Source organism: Podarcis melisellensis, assembly GCF_964234715.1.
Source record: "Podarcis melisellensis genome assembly, chromosome: 3".
NCBI classification, from domain to species: Eukaryota; Metazoa; Chordata; class Lepidosauria; order Squamata; family Lacertidae; genus Podarcis; species Podarcis melisellensis.
Window position 1 is genome coordinate 61593385 of NC_138530.1, and position 17506 is coordinate 61610890.

At 40.6% G+C, this 17506-nt stretch overlaps 1 protein-coding gene across 4 annotated transcripts in view; it reads right to left on the reverse strand.

The window, feature by feature from the left end:
• Positions 1-17506, reverse strand: part of PDE7B (phosphodiesterase 7B) — a 155849-nt gene that overhangs the window by 54078 nt on the left and 84265 nt on the right. The window contains exon 1 of one of the 4 annotated variants that reach the window (XM_081907189.1): positions 10712-11604. The exons of the other annotated variants lie outside the window; for them this stretch is intronic. Within the exon in view, the coding sequence (XP_081763315.1) occupies positions 10712-10949 (238 nt within the window). The 5' untranslated portion in view covers positions 10950-11604. Of the gene's footprint in view, positions 1-10711; positions 11605-17506 lie in introns of those variants that run through there. 4 annotated transcript variants of the gene reach the window in all.

Consider the following 17506-nt stretch of genomic DNA (forward strand, 5'->3'; position numbering starts at 1 on the left):
AAAGGGCTCTCTAATATATACAGTTTTGTTGCAACAGCAATCTACATGTCTAGTTTTTAACCATCCCCCCCACCCCCCACTCTGGAATTATACATTGCAGTGAGGGAAGCAGCCACTATGATCCTAAATAATGTGGATTTTGTTATGGGCTTTATTTCAAGTTCCTGTTAGTTCTGGAAAGATGCCACTCCAGCTCAAATCTTTGCAGCCTAAAGTTGGCAATGTTGTCTAGAGAGAGAGAAGGGAGGCCCACAGCTGCAAGGAAAACAAGAATGTGCCTTCTGATTCCACATTCACAAATCTGATTAATTTTGCATAATTGTAGTACTGAAGTCTTGGGAGCCATGAGTGAGTGAGTGCCTGTCTCCTGGTTTGCTTCTTGCTAAAGCTCTGGAATGCGAATGAACTACACAACAAGACAGCAGCACCAGGCCACCTTAGATCCATATGGAAGATTGTTACCTGTGGCACATCAACAGAGTTCACTCCATAGAACTCCATAAAACAGACCAGAGTTTATTTATTGTTCCTTTCAAGTGGTCTGGGGAGCTTTCATTTGCTGAACCTCTCAGGGAATGTGCAAGCTACCATCCCCTTGTGTAAACCACAGAACTGTTCAGATGTGTATCATCTCATGCTCTCAACTGATTCCCCCCCCCCGTCCCCCCGCCACACTTGTTGTATTATTTCCAAGGTTAACTTCAATTTCTTCTCCACAAAGAAACCGAAACGAAAGCTAAATGAAACCTCATGTGAACTAGGCAGCACCATGAGTCTAAATGGATTGAACCAGCTTCTGGTTTTGTAAACAAAAACAAATATGATAATAATGTCATAAGTCACTGACTCTATAAAAGGCATCTTTGGTGAACTTCTCTGGTTAAGGAAGGAAAATAGAAAGCATATTAGCCCAGACTCCTTCTAATATGCTGCCCACAAGTGTCATAAGAATGTTCCTTCCTCTCTGGTTTACAGAACCGCCCAGTTACTGAATTATGAAGTACTACATAGCATCAAACTATATAAAATAACCTTTATTTTTCTAATAGTATTCGTAGGCATTCCCAACTAGTTTTAATAATAATAATAATAATAATAATAATAATAATAATAATAATAATAATTGTTCTTAATGTTGATACTGTTGTTTTTATTATTTTATTAATCACCTTCTACCCAAGTATCTCAAGGTGATATGCAAACAACAACACACACACACACACACACTTATTTACCTCCAAAACAATACAAAATAGACACCCATGGCAGAGACCCATTCATCCAGCAGGGAAAGCCTGTCACAACAAGTTGTTTTTGGAAAAAGAAGAGTGTGGGAGCCTATTGTATGTATTGGATCAGAATGTGGTTGATGTTCTACTGCAAGACTTGAAGGCTAATCGACTGATAATTTTAAAGATAAATGTTCAATAAATAAAATATTTGGCATGCTCTTGGATTACTCAGTTCAGTCAGCACTTGAGCAGTATACTTTAGCTGTCCAATTGTGACTGGTTTCTCTTAGACAGGCAGAGACAAACACAATATTTTAATGATTCACAAAGTTTGAGTTATGGGTGGAATCTGCATTTTTTAATCTTAGATTTCTACCAATTGATTTTTTATGACTAATACTTTTCATGATGTTGTACATAAACAGTGTGCTTTTTCATATGTGCATGTGAGGCCATCTAGAGTATGTTACCCCCCCCCAAATGCTACAGTAATTTGACCTTGCCCAAACCATAAAGTTTCTCAGTCCTCCACTGCAAAGTCAGACCTATGCACATTTCTGGGTACACAGTGCCTACAGAAATATTAGTGAAAGGCTTGTGAAGTCTATGTGGCCAACTTGGTCAAGAAGCATGAACATTTAATTAGCAATGAGTGTTTTGCACTTTTGTTATCCAACTTGCAGCATATAATTACAAAACTCTGGTAAGTAAGCCTTTACCCTACTTTGTCATGCAGAAAGTATGTGCCTAAATATAATGCACACATTGGTCAGATAAATAAAGACATTCATTATACCATTAAATCAAAGACAGAATTTAGGTAAGCATACAAAACTGAATTTTAGTTGTGAGTATATTCAGTACTCAATGATAAATCTGAACTTAATAGCATTTTCCAGCTGTAGATGCAATCTAATTAAACCAGATTCTGATAACACATTTTTGTCCCTATATGACAATATCAAGAAAACAAATAATCAGGTGAAAACTAATAATCAGGCTGTCAATCAGGATCATAATTACTATATAGACAGTACTTGTTATTGTATTAAAATTTAATACGCACAACCCAATTAGATGACTATCACTCAAGTATGTGGACATTGGAAACAATGGAAATAAAATCAGCTCTGTCAGATGGGCATATCTTCATTGTCATCAGTTAGACAATATTCTCCAGGCCCTGCTGGAGTACCTATGAAAAACTGGCAAGTAACCTCTTGACAGTGACTCCCATGAAGCAAAAGCAAATAGTGCAGACAAGCAAATGAGTGTTTTGGTAGCTACTCCAAAGCTTTGAGCCTCCTCTATTCTAGTGGTTCATGAAAACATAGGGTGAGTATTTTAGAAGTTGCCCTCATGGCAGCAGTTCCATGGAAGATGTGTGTGTGCAATATACAGAAACAACCTTTTACATCATTTCACCAAACCACATGGTGGCATGGTGTGGAGACATGCAATGGAGAGGCACTGCTGGGTTGCTTCCAGGTAAGACAGGATAAGATGTGAATTAGCTTTTCAATCATTTTCTGATAGTGTTGCAAGATCCTCGACTCCAGCCAAGCATAGAGGCTAGGGATGGGGAGGCAACAGGTGTTTTTTTTTAAAAAAGAACTTCTATTAAGTGTGTGTGTGTGTGTGTGTGTGAGAGAGAGAGAGAGAGAGAGAGAAAGAATATGCAATAAAGAGGGTGTTTGTTTCTTTGGTTGGTTGGTTGGTTTAGAAAAATACAGGCATCCTAAAGTTTGACTGATGTTTATTCCAACCAGGTTAACCAATCAACTTCTTTGTTTTAATTTCCTAAACAATTTTACTCAGTCATCTGATAGAAAGCCACAGTTCTTTGTGTTCACGTATTTGTTGGGAAACATTTGTGTACTGGAGTTGTTAAAAGATCTACAGGAAAAGGGAGAGGCTATTGAGATGTTTCACTTCCTGAAGGCATCTGAGAAGTAAGTACACACTTATACACCCTCATTATACATAAAAGCATTTGAAGTGACTGCGTGTCCCTCCTGTTGTGGATGCAGAGATCTGCCAAGCATTTTAATATGAAGGAAGGAAACAGAGGGAGATGTATGGTTTTCATGAAGGCAGAGAATTCACACTGGCAATTGCTGTACAGTAGAATAAACCTCCCATATTTAACTAAACAATGAGTAATTCCTGTTGTGTTTAAAAATATAGAACAAAATCCTGCTCCGTTATATTGGGTCCAGCCCAGTGAAATTCTGCTTTAAACAACCAGTGAAGAGTTCATCCATGTTGTATTTTGTAATGTGAGGTAGTTTTCTTTGATGTGCCAGAGAACTGTTCTTATGCTCTTAGTTTGTGATTCCACACCCTAATAAGTGACGTACATGAAGTGATAGCTGACAGCAGGGTTAGGTTTACCTCCTGTGGATATCCTGTCATGCAACTGTTTTGGAAGCCCATAGCCTTCTTTCTTCCCCTTTCCATTCTGGAGAAACAGTGAGGAGCAATGCTGGTCATGATGCTTATACTCCATCAGAGGAATAATGATCACAGCCCTCCATTTTACAGTTACTCGTTTCAGAATCAAACATAATGTTCCATAGTGCCTCAGTCACAGCTAGAAAAAGTTGTTTCCATGGTACTGAGAAACAGCTCTGCGCATTGCATTTCTTAGCATGCTGCATGCTTTTACGCAACCAACCAAAATGTATTACTGCGTAACTCTAAACAGCCCACGGTGGGTTTGATCACTCTAGTGTGGAACTGGATTGTGTGTGTGTGCCAAATGAATGCTTCAAGTACTAATCAACATATCCTAAAATGGTTGTATATCTATATCCTGAGATGCCATAAAATACTTGTGCTTAGAGGCGGATATAGAAATAGTGAGAGAAAAAGTCCCTGTACTAGCACAGTACAAACAAGTGTGTTGTGGTGGTGCTAGTACCTGACTCCAGTCTAGCTGGGGGAGTAAAGGCAACCACTGGCATAGTTTCATCTGTACAGATATTTATTCCAGCAATTGGGTGCTGCTCCAAGATGACATGGATCTAAAGCATATTGTTTGGAAGAAACTGCCAACAATTTTAGTGTAACTTTCAGGCATGCAACTGTGCATATGTAAACCCCCTAAATCCAAGTCATTATGGGCAGGAGTCACCGAAACCACTTCTAATGCTTGCACAACAGGGCTTTCCCTCCCTCTCTTCCTCCTGAATGCCCAAATTTGGCTTGGGAGGTTGTCCGTTGAACTCCCAGAACAGCATGCAAGGGGAGGAGAAAGGTCATGATGCCATCCAGCAAACTGTAATGCTTACAGAGATGAAATGTTCAGAGGAGTGTGATGTTAAATTACACCCTGTGGCTTTAAATGGGTTTTGAGAAATCTGTATACCACCCTATACCCATAGATCTCAGGGCAGTTCACAACATAAAATATGACTGTACACACTTTGGATTTAAAGTAATGTAATTGGATAGATGCTGATCTTCTCTAATCTTGGTCTCAACACCTTGAAACACCTTTCTTTAGTTATTCCCCTTCACCCTGGGATTTTATGCCTGCAAATGTCAGAAGAGTGGCCACAATAACCTGCTGCGTTAAAATGACCTTGCCTTTTCGCAGATACAGATGTCACTGGCAAAGTGGTTGGCAAGAGAAAAGACAGAGCATGGTATAGTGAGGAAAGGCAGGTTGGTGAGGAAAGATGTGTTGAGAGAATGAGAACAGCAGATAATTGTTTAATGCTTTTCTTAAATAAGAAAACACCTCAAAAACAATCAATGTCTTCACAGGTCTGGATATTTCTCAGCCTGCCCAACAGTAATAATGGAGATGAAGGCAGTTCATAAACTATACCAATTAATCATTGAATAATTTGTTGAAGGGATTTGATGGTTCTTGAGATATACCCGTTAAATGTTGGAAATGTGTCTGCTATGATGCTAGTTTTCTAGATTCACAGACTAGGCATGGTGAGTGCAATCTTTTCACAGTAAGTGACTGAAACAAAGATGGTATTTGGTCATTAACCAGAGGTACTTGGTTGCCCTTGGAAACTCCTGATTAATGTCACATTTTAGAAATCTTTTCCCACTGGTCCCCTTTCTGACATTTACTGAAACATATGTACACTATATACACATTTGTGTTTCCACAGAATACACTAACTGCACTTTTTATATACACAGATACACATTCCTGGCAGACATACGAGAGCCATTAGGAGCCCTGGAGACAACCATGTTCTACTGAATTCACAGGGGGAGCTTTTCTCTAGCTTATAGCAAGTAGATGGCAATATTGTTTTTCCTGTCTTAGTAGCTTTTCCAGTATTTTCCAGCCTCCCTTGCCCACAACATGTGGTCGGTGAGCATTACCTCATGCCCCTCTGGCCATGGTCCATTCCTCTGAATATTGAACTGCTAATTGCCCCACAAAACTTCAAAATACCTTTCAATTTGCCCTATTCCCTTTCCAGCCAAAATGCTTTAGAAATCATGCATAGCCTGGTCTCTTTCCTTTACCCAAAATAACCTCTTTGGAAAGACTTCTAATTTAGTGTCCATTTAATATAAGTTGTTCCCAGCCTGCAAAATAAAGTATGTAGTGCTTTTTCTCTGGAGGCCGACATGATTTCCTCCTTTTACCATCCCTGCTTTATTAAAAAATATAAAAGCATAATATTTAATCCCCCCGTGTTGATTACTAATGCTGAAACGCAGCTGCTTGGCTACAGCCACCTAGCCAATCATTCCCTCCACAGTCACCACAATATCATGTGGACCAGAAGTTATCCTGCCAAAAGCAATACATATACTCCCTAACTCAGCCTGTACCCTCCAAAGATACACGTTGTCTTTATGATTCAATCAGAAGTGTAGAAAAGTCTTCATCTTGACCTCAATCCTCTTTGAATGATAGCCTGTGGGTTCCTACCATGGGGTTACTGTGTGCTCCTGGTATACCTTCACCACATACAGTCCTAATCTTCCTTTCTGGATGCAAAAGTATTGCATGACCACTATGGCATCTGTATGCTATAACATGATGTTAGCTGCTTACTTATTGCAGCCCTTTTCTGGACACTTTGTACTTGCTGCTTGTACAGTAAGCATGCGAAAGAAAGAAAGAAAGAAAGAAAGAAAGAAAGAAAGAAAGAAAGAAAGAAAGAAAGAAAGAAAGAAAGAAAGAAAGAAAGAAAGAAAGAGAAGAAGCTCCTCTGGATTTCCACAAACTTTCCAAAACTTGTATTAGTTTAGGGAAGTTTTTTTTTATTTTAATGACTGCTGTTTTAATGTATTTTTAATCTCCTCTTGGAAGCTGCCCAGAATGGCTGGGGAAACCCAGCCAGATGGGCGGGTATACATACATATACATATATATATATATATATATATATATATGCAGGTTTTGGTGTCCTCGGGTGTCTTCCCGTGTAAAAGTTGGGGTGTCTAGGCGACGTTTCGACGAGGTCTCACTCGTCATCTTCAGGCTGGTGCTTTCGGCTTCTTGTTACTGGAACAGAGCAGGATCTCAGTGTTTGAGTTCCTATAAATACTGTTGAGGGGGTGTGGTGTATAGCCTCCAATGTTCTGGGCAGAGAGGAAGTTCCCAGGCTAGTGTGCCTTTTCTTCTTTTGTTCCTTAATTACTTGAGGGATATCTTGAGTGATTTCTTGAGTGATATCCTGAGTACCACTTAGGTGGGTCATTAGGTGTGGATTAGTTGCTAAAGTCTTTGTGTCTTGACCTCTTGAACTTTGTGAAGAGTTTTTCTGAGAAGATGGCTGTACTGCACTTAGTTGTGCTCTGGCTTGGCTTCGTGTATAGGGGCGAGCTGTGGTTTTGTGGCCTGTGTCAGCCAGATCTGTGTAGGGATTGCAGGGGGGTGCAGCATCCGGAGGTGCCACCATGGTTTGGCTACTGGATGGTGTCTGTAATTTATCTGTGGAGAGGGTCTGGGTTTGGGTCTGGTGTGGTTGATTGGTGATGGCGTTCTGTGTGCCTCTGGATCTGGTGTCAGTTTTTGTGGGGAGGGCTAATTTCCAGATGTCTGGCAAGCGGGATGTGTCGTCACGCTTGTTCATGTTGTGAGGGTGTTTCTCTATCTCGATGGCTTCCATGATTATTCTCTTGTGGTGATGTTCATGTGTTGGAAAAGAGAGGAAGTTTTTTCTTCTTTTTTGACGGGCCAATGGCATGGCCCTCCTTCCTTATATCAAGGGCACTACAGATAAAATTAGCAAAATCCTCCATAAACACAATATCAAAACAGCCTTTTGCACCAACCAAAAAATAGCCAATATCCTCAGAAACCCCAAGGATAAAATCCAGTTGGAAAACCAAGGGGTCTATGAAATACCCTGCAAAGTCTGCCCAGCCACGTACATTGGACAAACAAACAGACGAATAAATGCACGTATCGCAGAACACAAGAATGCCGTCAAAAAAGAAGAAAAAACTTCCTCTCTTTTCCAACACATGAAAGAAACAGGACACGAAATTAATTTTGCAGATTCCAAATTGCTCTTTAACATGGAACATCACCACAAGAGAATAATCATGGAAGCCATCGAGATAGAGAAACACCCTCACAACATGAACAAGCGTGACGACACATCCCGCTTGCCAGACATCTGGAAATTAGCCCTCCCCACAAAAACTGACACCAGATCCAGAGGCACACAGAACGCCATCACCAATCAACCACACCAGACCCAAACCCAGACCCTCTCCACAGATAAATTACAGACACCATCCAGTAGCCAAACCATGGTGGCACCTCCGGATGCTGCACCCCCCTGCAATCCCTACACAGATCTGGCTGACACAGGCCACAAAACCACAGCTCGCCCCTATACACGAAGCCAAGCCAGAGCACAACTAAGTGCAGTACAGCCATCTTCTCAGAAAAACTCTTCACAAAGTTCAAGAGGTCAAGACACAAAGACTTTAGCAACTAATCCACACCTAATGACCCACCTAAGTGGTACTCAGGATATCACTCAAGAAATCACTCAAGATATCCCTCAAGTAATTAAGGAACAAAAGAAGAAAAGGCACACTAGCCTGGGAACTTCCTCTCTGCCCAGAACATTGGAGGCTATACACCACACCCCCTCAACAGTATTTATAGGAACTCAAACACTGAGATCCTGCTCTGTTCCAGTAACAAGAAGCCGAAAGCACCAGCCTGAAGATGACGAGTGAGACCTCGTCGAAACGTCGCCTAGACACCCCAACTTTTACACGGGAAGACACCCGAGGACACCAAAACCTGCATTCCTGTACCCGTGAAAATCTACGAAAGCAAATATATATATATATATATATATATAAAATCCAAGATGAGATAGTGGCCCCAATTTATAAAGATATGCATAGGGCTTTCTCTAGGAAGATGTACAGGACCACAATTCTTTTCTATGGCTTTAAAATTTGAACATTGATGAAGTCAGTACAGCGAGTAGAAAGTGAACAGAAGAATCACTGTTGTACTTTCCCCTTCCACCTGCCCATTTCCTACGGTGGCCTTTCCTATACTGCACTTTGAGATATTCGCATTGATGAATAGGGTTTTTTTTTATTGCATTATCATAAGTGCAAGTTAGTACATGAAATGGTCAGTACAGAGTGTTTTTAAGTGCCAGATACCACTGTGCAAGGAAACCTAATGTGCATAAAAGTTCAGGCAGATAATCCATATTCTGTGAATATAGACCAATCTGCTCATTTTTCTTTCTCAGCTTTCCAGTCTTAGGTTTGCCACACTTCACTATGTTTGCAATTTCTTTTTTTAAAAAAGATCATCATGAAAATTAGGCAGTATATTAGTGCTAACATCTCCTAGTATACACTTTTTATAAGCACTTTCCCCAATATAATGCATTTATGCATTTTATTTTCACTACTATGTACATGTCTATGCACACTTTCCCCTAATAAACACCTTTTTTGTTCAGAATTTTTTGTTGGAGTATTGTTTTCCAAAATTCAGAGAAATGGGAATTTCAAAGGATAGCTATGTTTCGATTCCCATATTGTTTCAGGAAATGTGAATTAGGTATGTTCACATTAAGCTGTGAAATAAACTGAATTTGTCCCCCATTCCTCCCTTATACATAAACATTAACAACTGAAAAGTTCAATCAAAACTCAGTCAAGTGTAATCAGCTTTGATACAAATAATCAAGACAAGAACTCTAACCCAAAGAATGTTACTGCCCTATTTTGAAGACAGACACAGAACAAATGTCTGAAAATGACTGATTATAACAAAAGTATCTTCTTGATCTTACCAACATGTATGCTAAAAGAAATGGACCTATACTGACATTTTCATACTATCTGAAGATGCAGAGTAAATTAGGATCACAGTAATTGCCAGTACTGTATAAATAACACAGATGTATTTTTTGTTGACTTATTTGAATCACCATTTATAAATATACTAAATGGCCTCCTAAAGTAACATTTTTAAAGATGTCAAATATCATCGATCAGATTTGGCTGAAAACATGCAACACATTTAAAATATTTGCAAGACTTTACTAGCTAGGCACTAAAGGTGGCATCTTCAAAAGTTCACAAACTACTTTCAAAAGAAGTATCTGAAGAAGTGTGCATGCACACGAAAGCTCATACCAATAGCAAACTTAGTTGGTCTCTAAGGTGCTACTGGAAGGAATTTTTTTTATTTTGTTTCGACTACTTTCAAAAAGTAATTTTGATTCCACTTTAAAGTTCAGTTTCAACTTTTACCCCACTCTTAGGTTCAGGAGAGCAAAAACATTTATAAACAAGTCATAAAGATAATTCGGGTAGTTAAGCACTTTAAACACCCCCTGATTTCACTGGAAAAAACACTTTAGCACATTCATAAATATTTGTACCGTGTTAAAATTAGTGGGTTTTGAAACTTTTGTTTATTTATTTAAAAAAATATTATTTCCCTCACTCATTCCCTTTTGAACTTGGGCTGGAGGAGCTAACAAGCTTTCAAAGCTGGCTTTCAAACCCACCAAGACTGCATCTATACAGTCCCCAAACTTAGGAAACATTTTTTTTTAGCATATTCATTAATGTTGATACATGCAGAACTGTTAGGTTTTTTCATGGATGATTGCATTTAGGGAGTAAGCCTCCAGCATACTGCTCAAAATTATTTAAGTAAATTAACAAGTTAGCACTAAATCACAATCTTGTTGCTCCTAGATGACTATTCTGAACACATCTTCCCAGAAGCAAGTCCCAGTGAGTTCAATGGGGTCTATTCCCAGCTAAGTATAGAACTGCGCCTTAAATACCTAAATAATAATAATAATACAATTTTTCTTAAGTGTATTCTCACATAAGCAACATTAAGCTCATGTACTACATATACATAATTCATTGGTAAAAGCAACACATTATGTAAAATGCCATTTGTCAGCTTTGACTTTTCCAAGTCTATCAGAAACGTCCCTGCGCAACAAAAGAACTGTATAATATTTTCAGTTTACCTGGCAAAATATTTGGACCATCGCTGCTGTCCAGAACGCTTCTCTGCTTTGTCCCCCGAAGCTCACTTTTTGATTTCCAAATGAGCTTTACCATTCTGAACATCTCAGGCAACTCCCAACCTAGGATCCCCTGCTGACGAAAGGGCAGGTTGCCCGTGGACAAGGGTATCAGATCTCCCTCAGTCCCCCACCGCCTACCCATGTCCGACACGTTGAAAACCCTATTCAGCAAAGGCATCCTCAAAACACAAGGCTGCAGCTACTGGAGAGGAAAACTCCTTTGGCTCCAGGAGAAAATATAAAAAACAAAACAAGCTGCACATCACTGACCCAGTGTACAGAGAAGGCTCCTCTTACGCTGGCAGCAGCCTTGTAACTCCTGAAGCTGAATTGGCCAAAACTCCCTGGAGAAATGTACCTTTCAAAGCTCCCCAGTCGGGAGTGTTCTGGAACTGTTCCTTCTTGGATACATGCAAATATTGTCCTCGCCCTTTCCCTCCTCCTCTCTCAAGTTTTGAGCTAACTGCACTTGATTAATCCCAGTTTGCTGCTGGAACTATAAAGGAGAATACAAGCGAGGAGATATTTCTTTTCTCTCCCCCCCCTCCCTGTTTTACCCTCTGAGAGCTCTGACTATAAGCCACAGGCAAACAAAGGTACTGGCAAATACACCCACGGGGAAAAAAATTATTTACCAGTTCTGCAATAATTAGGCACTATAATGTGAACTGCGTCTGGCTTTAAACACAAGAACTTTGTCAAGCTATGTTCTGTTCTGAGGGACGGAGACAGACAGAGAAAGCCTGAGTAGCCTAGCAAAGCCATCTGAAATTTACCTCACTCTGGCTGGACCTGCCCTTAGGGCCATTTCCCCTGTTCTGCTAATGACTACCTTCTGGTGTCGATATTAAGAAGGCTGTATTTGAATTTATCTGCAAAATAATCCAATTAGCGTAAGATTCCCAACCCCCCCTTTCCTCTTCCCAGTTGTTTGGTTTTCAATCTCAGCAAATCCGAGGAGCAGACTATTAATCAAGGCACTTTGTAACCTCAGCCGCCCTTCAGATGGACAGGAAATAACACTGATTCACATTCCAGAATGAACTGTGAATGAGATGAATCAGGAAAGCAGTAAGATCCAGAGATGGCGTAATAACTAACAGAACAGCTCTGGGTTTGTTCTGAATTTGAAATTTTGTTTTTTAAAAAAGAAAAATTATTATTAAAAGAGCGGACGATGGTGGTCTTGGTAGACTGTCAGGTGAAAAATCAAGCTGTTGAAATTAAACTCATTTCCATCTAGAGCTGCCCCCCCCCAATCTTTAGCTCCCTCACTGTACAGTTTGCCCTGACTGAAGCAGCAAGTTCATATGAGGACATCTGTTGGTGTGGGCTAATAGATTATACAAAGAATTCAATAGTTCCACATTATTCACCTTTGAAGACAACACCAAAGACATCCTTCTCACTGCTCTTCAGGCCCTTGCGCCATCCACAGAAACAGAGGGCCCTTCATTTCAAGTGTTTTCAACAGAGTGACTAATGTTTGTACTGATGTGCACTAGTCAGTAAGTTTTGGTGTACAAAGTGCCTTCTAATTCCTAAATACTTCATTTTTGCTCTCTCTTTTTAAAATTTACTTGCTTCTTTAAGAATAGCAGCTGTTCTAAGCTACCGAAGCAGAAAACAACAAAATAAATCACCAACAAATTTAGCATTACATGCCAAGTCAGAAGGGATTTTTAAAAAATCTGCAACAGAGAACACAGAGAGCATGATATAGCGAGTTGAGATTTGCACAGGGGAGACCCAAGTTTAAATCAATGCTCACTATGAAGTACATTGATTGACTTTAGTCAGCGAAGTATCTCTTGACTTCTGTTCCTTCATCTGGCTGATTGTGAGAATAAAGTAAGACAAACCCATGTATGCTACCCTGAGTTCCTTGGAGGAAGGGTGGGATACAGATGTGTTGGTAGAGCTGCAATCCAGAACAATTACTAGGTTGTAAGCCCCACTGAAGCCAGTAGGACTTAGATCAGAGTAAACGCATATGGGGTTGCAGTGTTTAAGTAGTTAATATGTTTGCATGATGGCTAAGGAGACAATTATTTGGACTTCTCCACAAGAAAAGTTAGACAAGACACGGAAGATGATTTTTAAGAACACTGAAATCAGTTTGAGAGAGGTATTGCCTTCAAAGTGCACAAACATATTTCTCTTTCTCACTGTCATCTCTGATTTTGTTTTGCATGCTTTTCTAAGTTTACCTACAAAAGCACATAAAACCTGTTTACTAGAGGCTAAAGTTATATGATTGTAGAAACCACTTTCAGCATTCTGGGGAGAGAAGCTATTCTTTTCCCCCTTTAAATTTCAAGTACTTCTGCCTTTTCTGCACAGTTTTACAACAAGCAAAATTTAATTTCAGCTTCATTTTTGTTTTCGTTCCAGCCTAAATTAAGCATATTGTCCTTTTCTAGAAAGGAAAATCTACTTGCAGATAAACAGGATTTTCATTCTCAGAAGAAGAAGAAACAGAGCAGGGTGAATTTTAACATCCTTAGGTTTTAAAAAACGGAACATACAAGGTTATCCTGCTGGTGCCAAAATCATCAGAAGCAGCAGCATGATACTTCCACTGTCCTAAAATCCTTTGCCATGTTTACCTTAAAGTGTTTCCACCTCAAACAGAAGACGGCTGTATTATTAAAGAGTTTCTCAAATGTTCTCTAATCTGCTGTGCTACAAAAATTATTTCTCAACTCTGCTGTCCTTATAGTAAGCACTTCAATGTCACAGTTGTACCAAGAGCAAAGTTCTTCTTAAGTATTATACCATTGTTGTTGCAATTATATTATTTTCCAGTAGTAGTTAGCACCAGGATATCCTGACCCTTAGAACAAAGGGGTTAAGAAGAAAGAAAACAATGACATTCTGTAGGATTCCAGATGCACTGATCCATTCATAAAAAAAACCATGGCTGTAAGCCTGTTATGTCCCAGACAGATAGAATTCCAGCTGTGATATGTCTCTCTCTCTCTCTCTCTCTCTCTCTCTCTCTCTCTCTCTCTCTCTCTCTCTCTCTCTCTCTCTCTCTCTCTCTCGTGTGTGTGTGTGTGTGTGAGAGAGAGAGAGAGAGAGTATTAACAACTCTGACTGTTTCTGACCCCCCTCCCCCCTGTCAGGTTAGCCCTGATAGACCTGTAACAATTTTACTTGCTGTGGTGCACTCAAATAAACCACCTGGCATGCCCAGACGTCCCTCACTTCTTCAAGCAGTCATGTATGGGGGAGGCGGCAAAGTAACAATGGTGTCCCCCAGTGGGGATGGGGGTGAGGTTGAAGCAGCTTTGGGTTGTCAGCAGTAGCTCCACAGGTGTGCAGGTATGAATAAACTGTGAACTCTCCCAACGTAACTGTCACCTTACTCTGCCACATCCTTATCCCAGTGAGCAGCAGCAGCAGCACTGTTCCTGCCCCCTTCCCAATGCCAACTGTTGCTGACTTCTTCCCTGGTGAGACCCTGCTTGCTGGGTCCACCCAATGCTGCTGATTCAAGCATGTTGCAGACAACATCACCATGAGGTATGTGAAGATGGTGGAAATCTCTCATATACTCTACCTATGATTGGAGCTGGCCAAAAACCACACTTGGAGGCCTAAAGTTGATCTGTGATGATTTCAGTGCATAATGTGAGTGTGTCAGAGTGCCCGCCGGAGATCATCGACCAGTGCGACCAAGGCAGTTTCAGTCCCATGATGAGGCCTGAATCCCGACTGGAAGGGATCCAAATGGTCTGCTTCTTCCAGGCTAGCCTAGAGTTGTTCAGCAACCACTCGCTCAATCTCCTTGCCCAAGAATGGAAGATTTGAGACTGGGCGATAGTTGGCCATCGTGGCCACATCTAAAGATGGTTTTTTAAGAAGCGGTTTAATAACCGCCTCTCAGCGGACCTCTCAGCTGGTCCGGGAAGGCTCCCTCACGGAGGGAAGCATTCACCACCCCACGAAGCCCATCGCCCAGCCCTTCCTGGCTAGCTTTTATAAGCCAGGATGGGCAAGGATCAAGGAGACATGTGGTTGGTTTCACTCATCCAAGCAGCCTGTCCACATCCTCAGGGGTAACAGATCGGAATTGATCCCACACGACTAGACAGGACTCTAGCACTCTCCCGCCCTGGCCCTGCTCCCACGGTGGAATCTACCTCTTCTCGAATCTGAGCGACTTTATCTGCAAAAAAACTTTGCAAAATCATTGCAGGAGATCATGTGGCCCATACTGGGCCCTGATGGAGCAGGTGGTTCTGCTAAATTGCAAACCACCTGAAAGAGTCTCCTGCTGCTGTTTTCTGCAGATGCAATAGAGGCGTTGAAGAAAGTCTTCTTTGTCGTCGCTATCGCCACTTAATGAGAAGATGCTTCTATGATTGTTAAATTATCAGGGTCATCTGAACAACACAACCGCCATTTTATTCCTAACAAATAACTGTGCTCTGAGGTGAACTATGCAAGTATTTCACATCTAGTATCAGAGAATGAGCAGTTATTATTCACATCACATTTTGAAATAGCTAAATCTTAAGGATTTCCACATATTTGTGAACTTGCTTTTAATCTACCATGTGTCTGATGTTAAAAGAAATATCTGCTGTGTATCTTGCCAGTCTGTTGTAGTCTACTAGAAAGCCATCAATAACCTAGTGTACTTGTGTTCATTTTAGTTTCTGTCTCCCTCATCCATTTCCCTTTGAAAGGAAAGGCAGGCTTTAAGTTGGCACCAAACTGTCTTTTTGGCTCTCAACTGCCTTGGCCTCCTGCCTCCCAACAGCTCTCCCACAACAAATTAGTCAGGACCCACAAAAGTTGTTAAAAATCCTTTGTCCTTCCACTCCAGTCATTTTCATTCCACTGTCCAGACACTATTCTTCAGTGATAACCTCCTGTTCTGCCATGTCAACAACTTAAATGATACCTCAGTCAGAGGTTTTGCCAAAGGTTCCATCAGAGTTTACCCACTGATACCTAAACAAATGAGCCCACTGTTACATATCCATTCTTTCTGTAACCCCAGCACTGGGAATGGGAATCCCCTGGGTCTCATTGCAAAATGGTCAGTACATGCATGAGGACCTAGTGCTTAGATGGATAGATTGGAGAGAGAAGAAACATAAAAGTATAATAAAACCACCTACAATTGCTTATTATTTTCTAGAGTTATGTGTGGTTATTGCTAAAAAACCTATAATCATAGGCCTGAGTAATCTTGAAGAAAGATGGATGGGCTGAATATGCCTTTTAGATATAATTTTTGTCTTCTTCTGTGCCATAGTAACAGCATATAAAGTGATTGACTGCAAACCAAAACACGAACTCTTACTTGTTTCATATAAGATGACGAGCACTTTGCCTCTGGCATTTTGGCACATGGTGTGAACCCTGGTTTAGCATTTTTTCCTAGAAAGCACTTTGCAGCAGGAGTAAATGGGGCATGAACATTGTAATAGTCAGAGGAAAGCAAATGAGGTACTTGTGTGCTTATTTGCTTGGAAATGAGATAAGATGTCCCCATGATATGATATCTTCATTGTGCTTTTGGATTTTGAAAACAGAAATGAGGCAATGAAAAACTCTGTTGAAGATAAAAACACATACAGATGAAGTTTTTAAATATTTGTGGACATGAAATCCCTAAATATGCAGAATAAACTTACTGCTTTCTCCAGTCGGCATATATTTAGAACACAAGAATTTCACTGCTGGGTCACACGGAGAGGTCCAGCTAGTCCTCACTTTTGTTTCCAACAGTGCTCAGCTCCAAGTCAAGTCTAGTTAATGACAGCAATCCCTTATAAAGGGGTCTCCAACCTTTTAGGGTCTGTGGGCACATCTGGAGAAATGGGGGGCACATCACTGGAAAAATGTTGGAGGATATAGAGTCATTTGACCCCTGAGCCATCTGAAGGCAGCCTTGCATAGGGAAGTTTTCTTAATGTTTAATGTTTCATTATGTTTATATATATATATATTGGAAGCTGCCCAGAGTGGCTGGGGCAACCCAGTCAGATGAATGGGATATAAATAGTAAAATTATTATTATGGGACGTGCCTATTTTCATCGGAAATAATGGAGGGTATGCACAGATACCCTAGCAAAGAAAAAGAAGAGGACTAAGCAAAGTACTTAAACATATCCTAAAACACAGAAAAAAGCAAACAAACCAAAAGATGCCCAATTAAAAATAAAATACAAATATTTGTAGGGACAAAGGGGGTGTCTGAGAACACTGCAGTGCCTGTGAGCCCCCAACAGAACTGTATCTGAACATACCCTCCTCAATTACAGCTACTACAGCCAAGTACAGCTAATTGTCATGGATGGACCTTTCCTTCATAAATATGAGCTGCTAGAAATTATCAGATAGTAAAAGCAATGTATCCTCTTCTGTTCATGTTTTGTTGCATGCAGTGCGTAGTGTAATGTGTAGTTTGCTCCTCAGGCAGGGTGGCTGAGAGCGACAGCCTGTGGCTGGAGCCTAGACCCAGAAGTATACCAAGACTGAAAATCTGCACAGGAGACAAGAGAAGAAAGTATACTAAGGCTGCAAACCTAACCCCAAATCCATGCTGCTGGAGCAGGTTATGATTGAGTGAATTTTGCCACCTCTGGCTTCTATTTGTGATATGAAGCCTAAAAGCTGCTGCTGCAGCCATGGAAAGCACAGAAGAAGCAGCTATTACTGTAGCAATAGCTGGCACAAGACCTGAAGCAGGCCATTACCAGGCAAGAGTGAA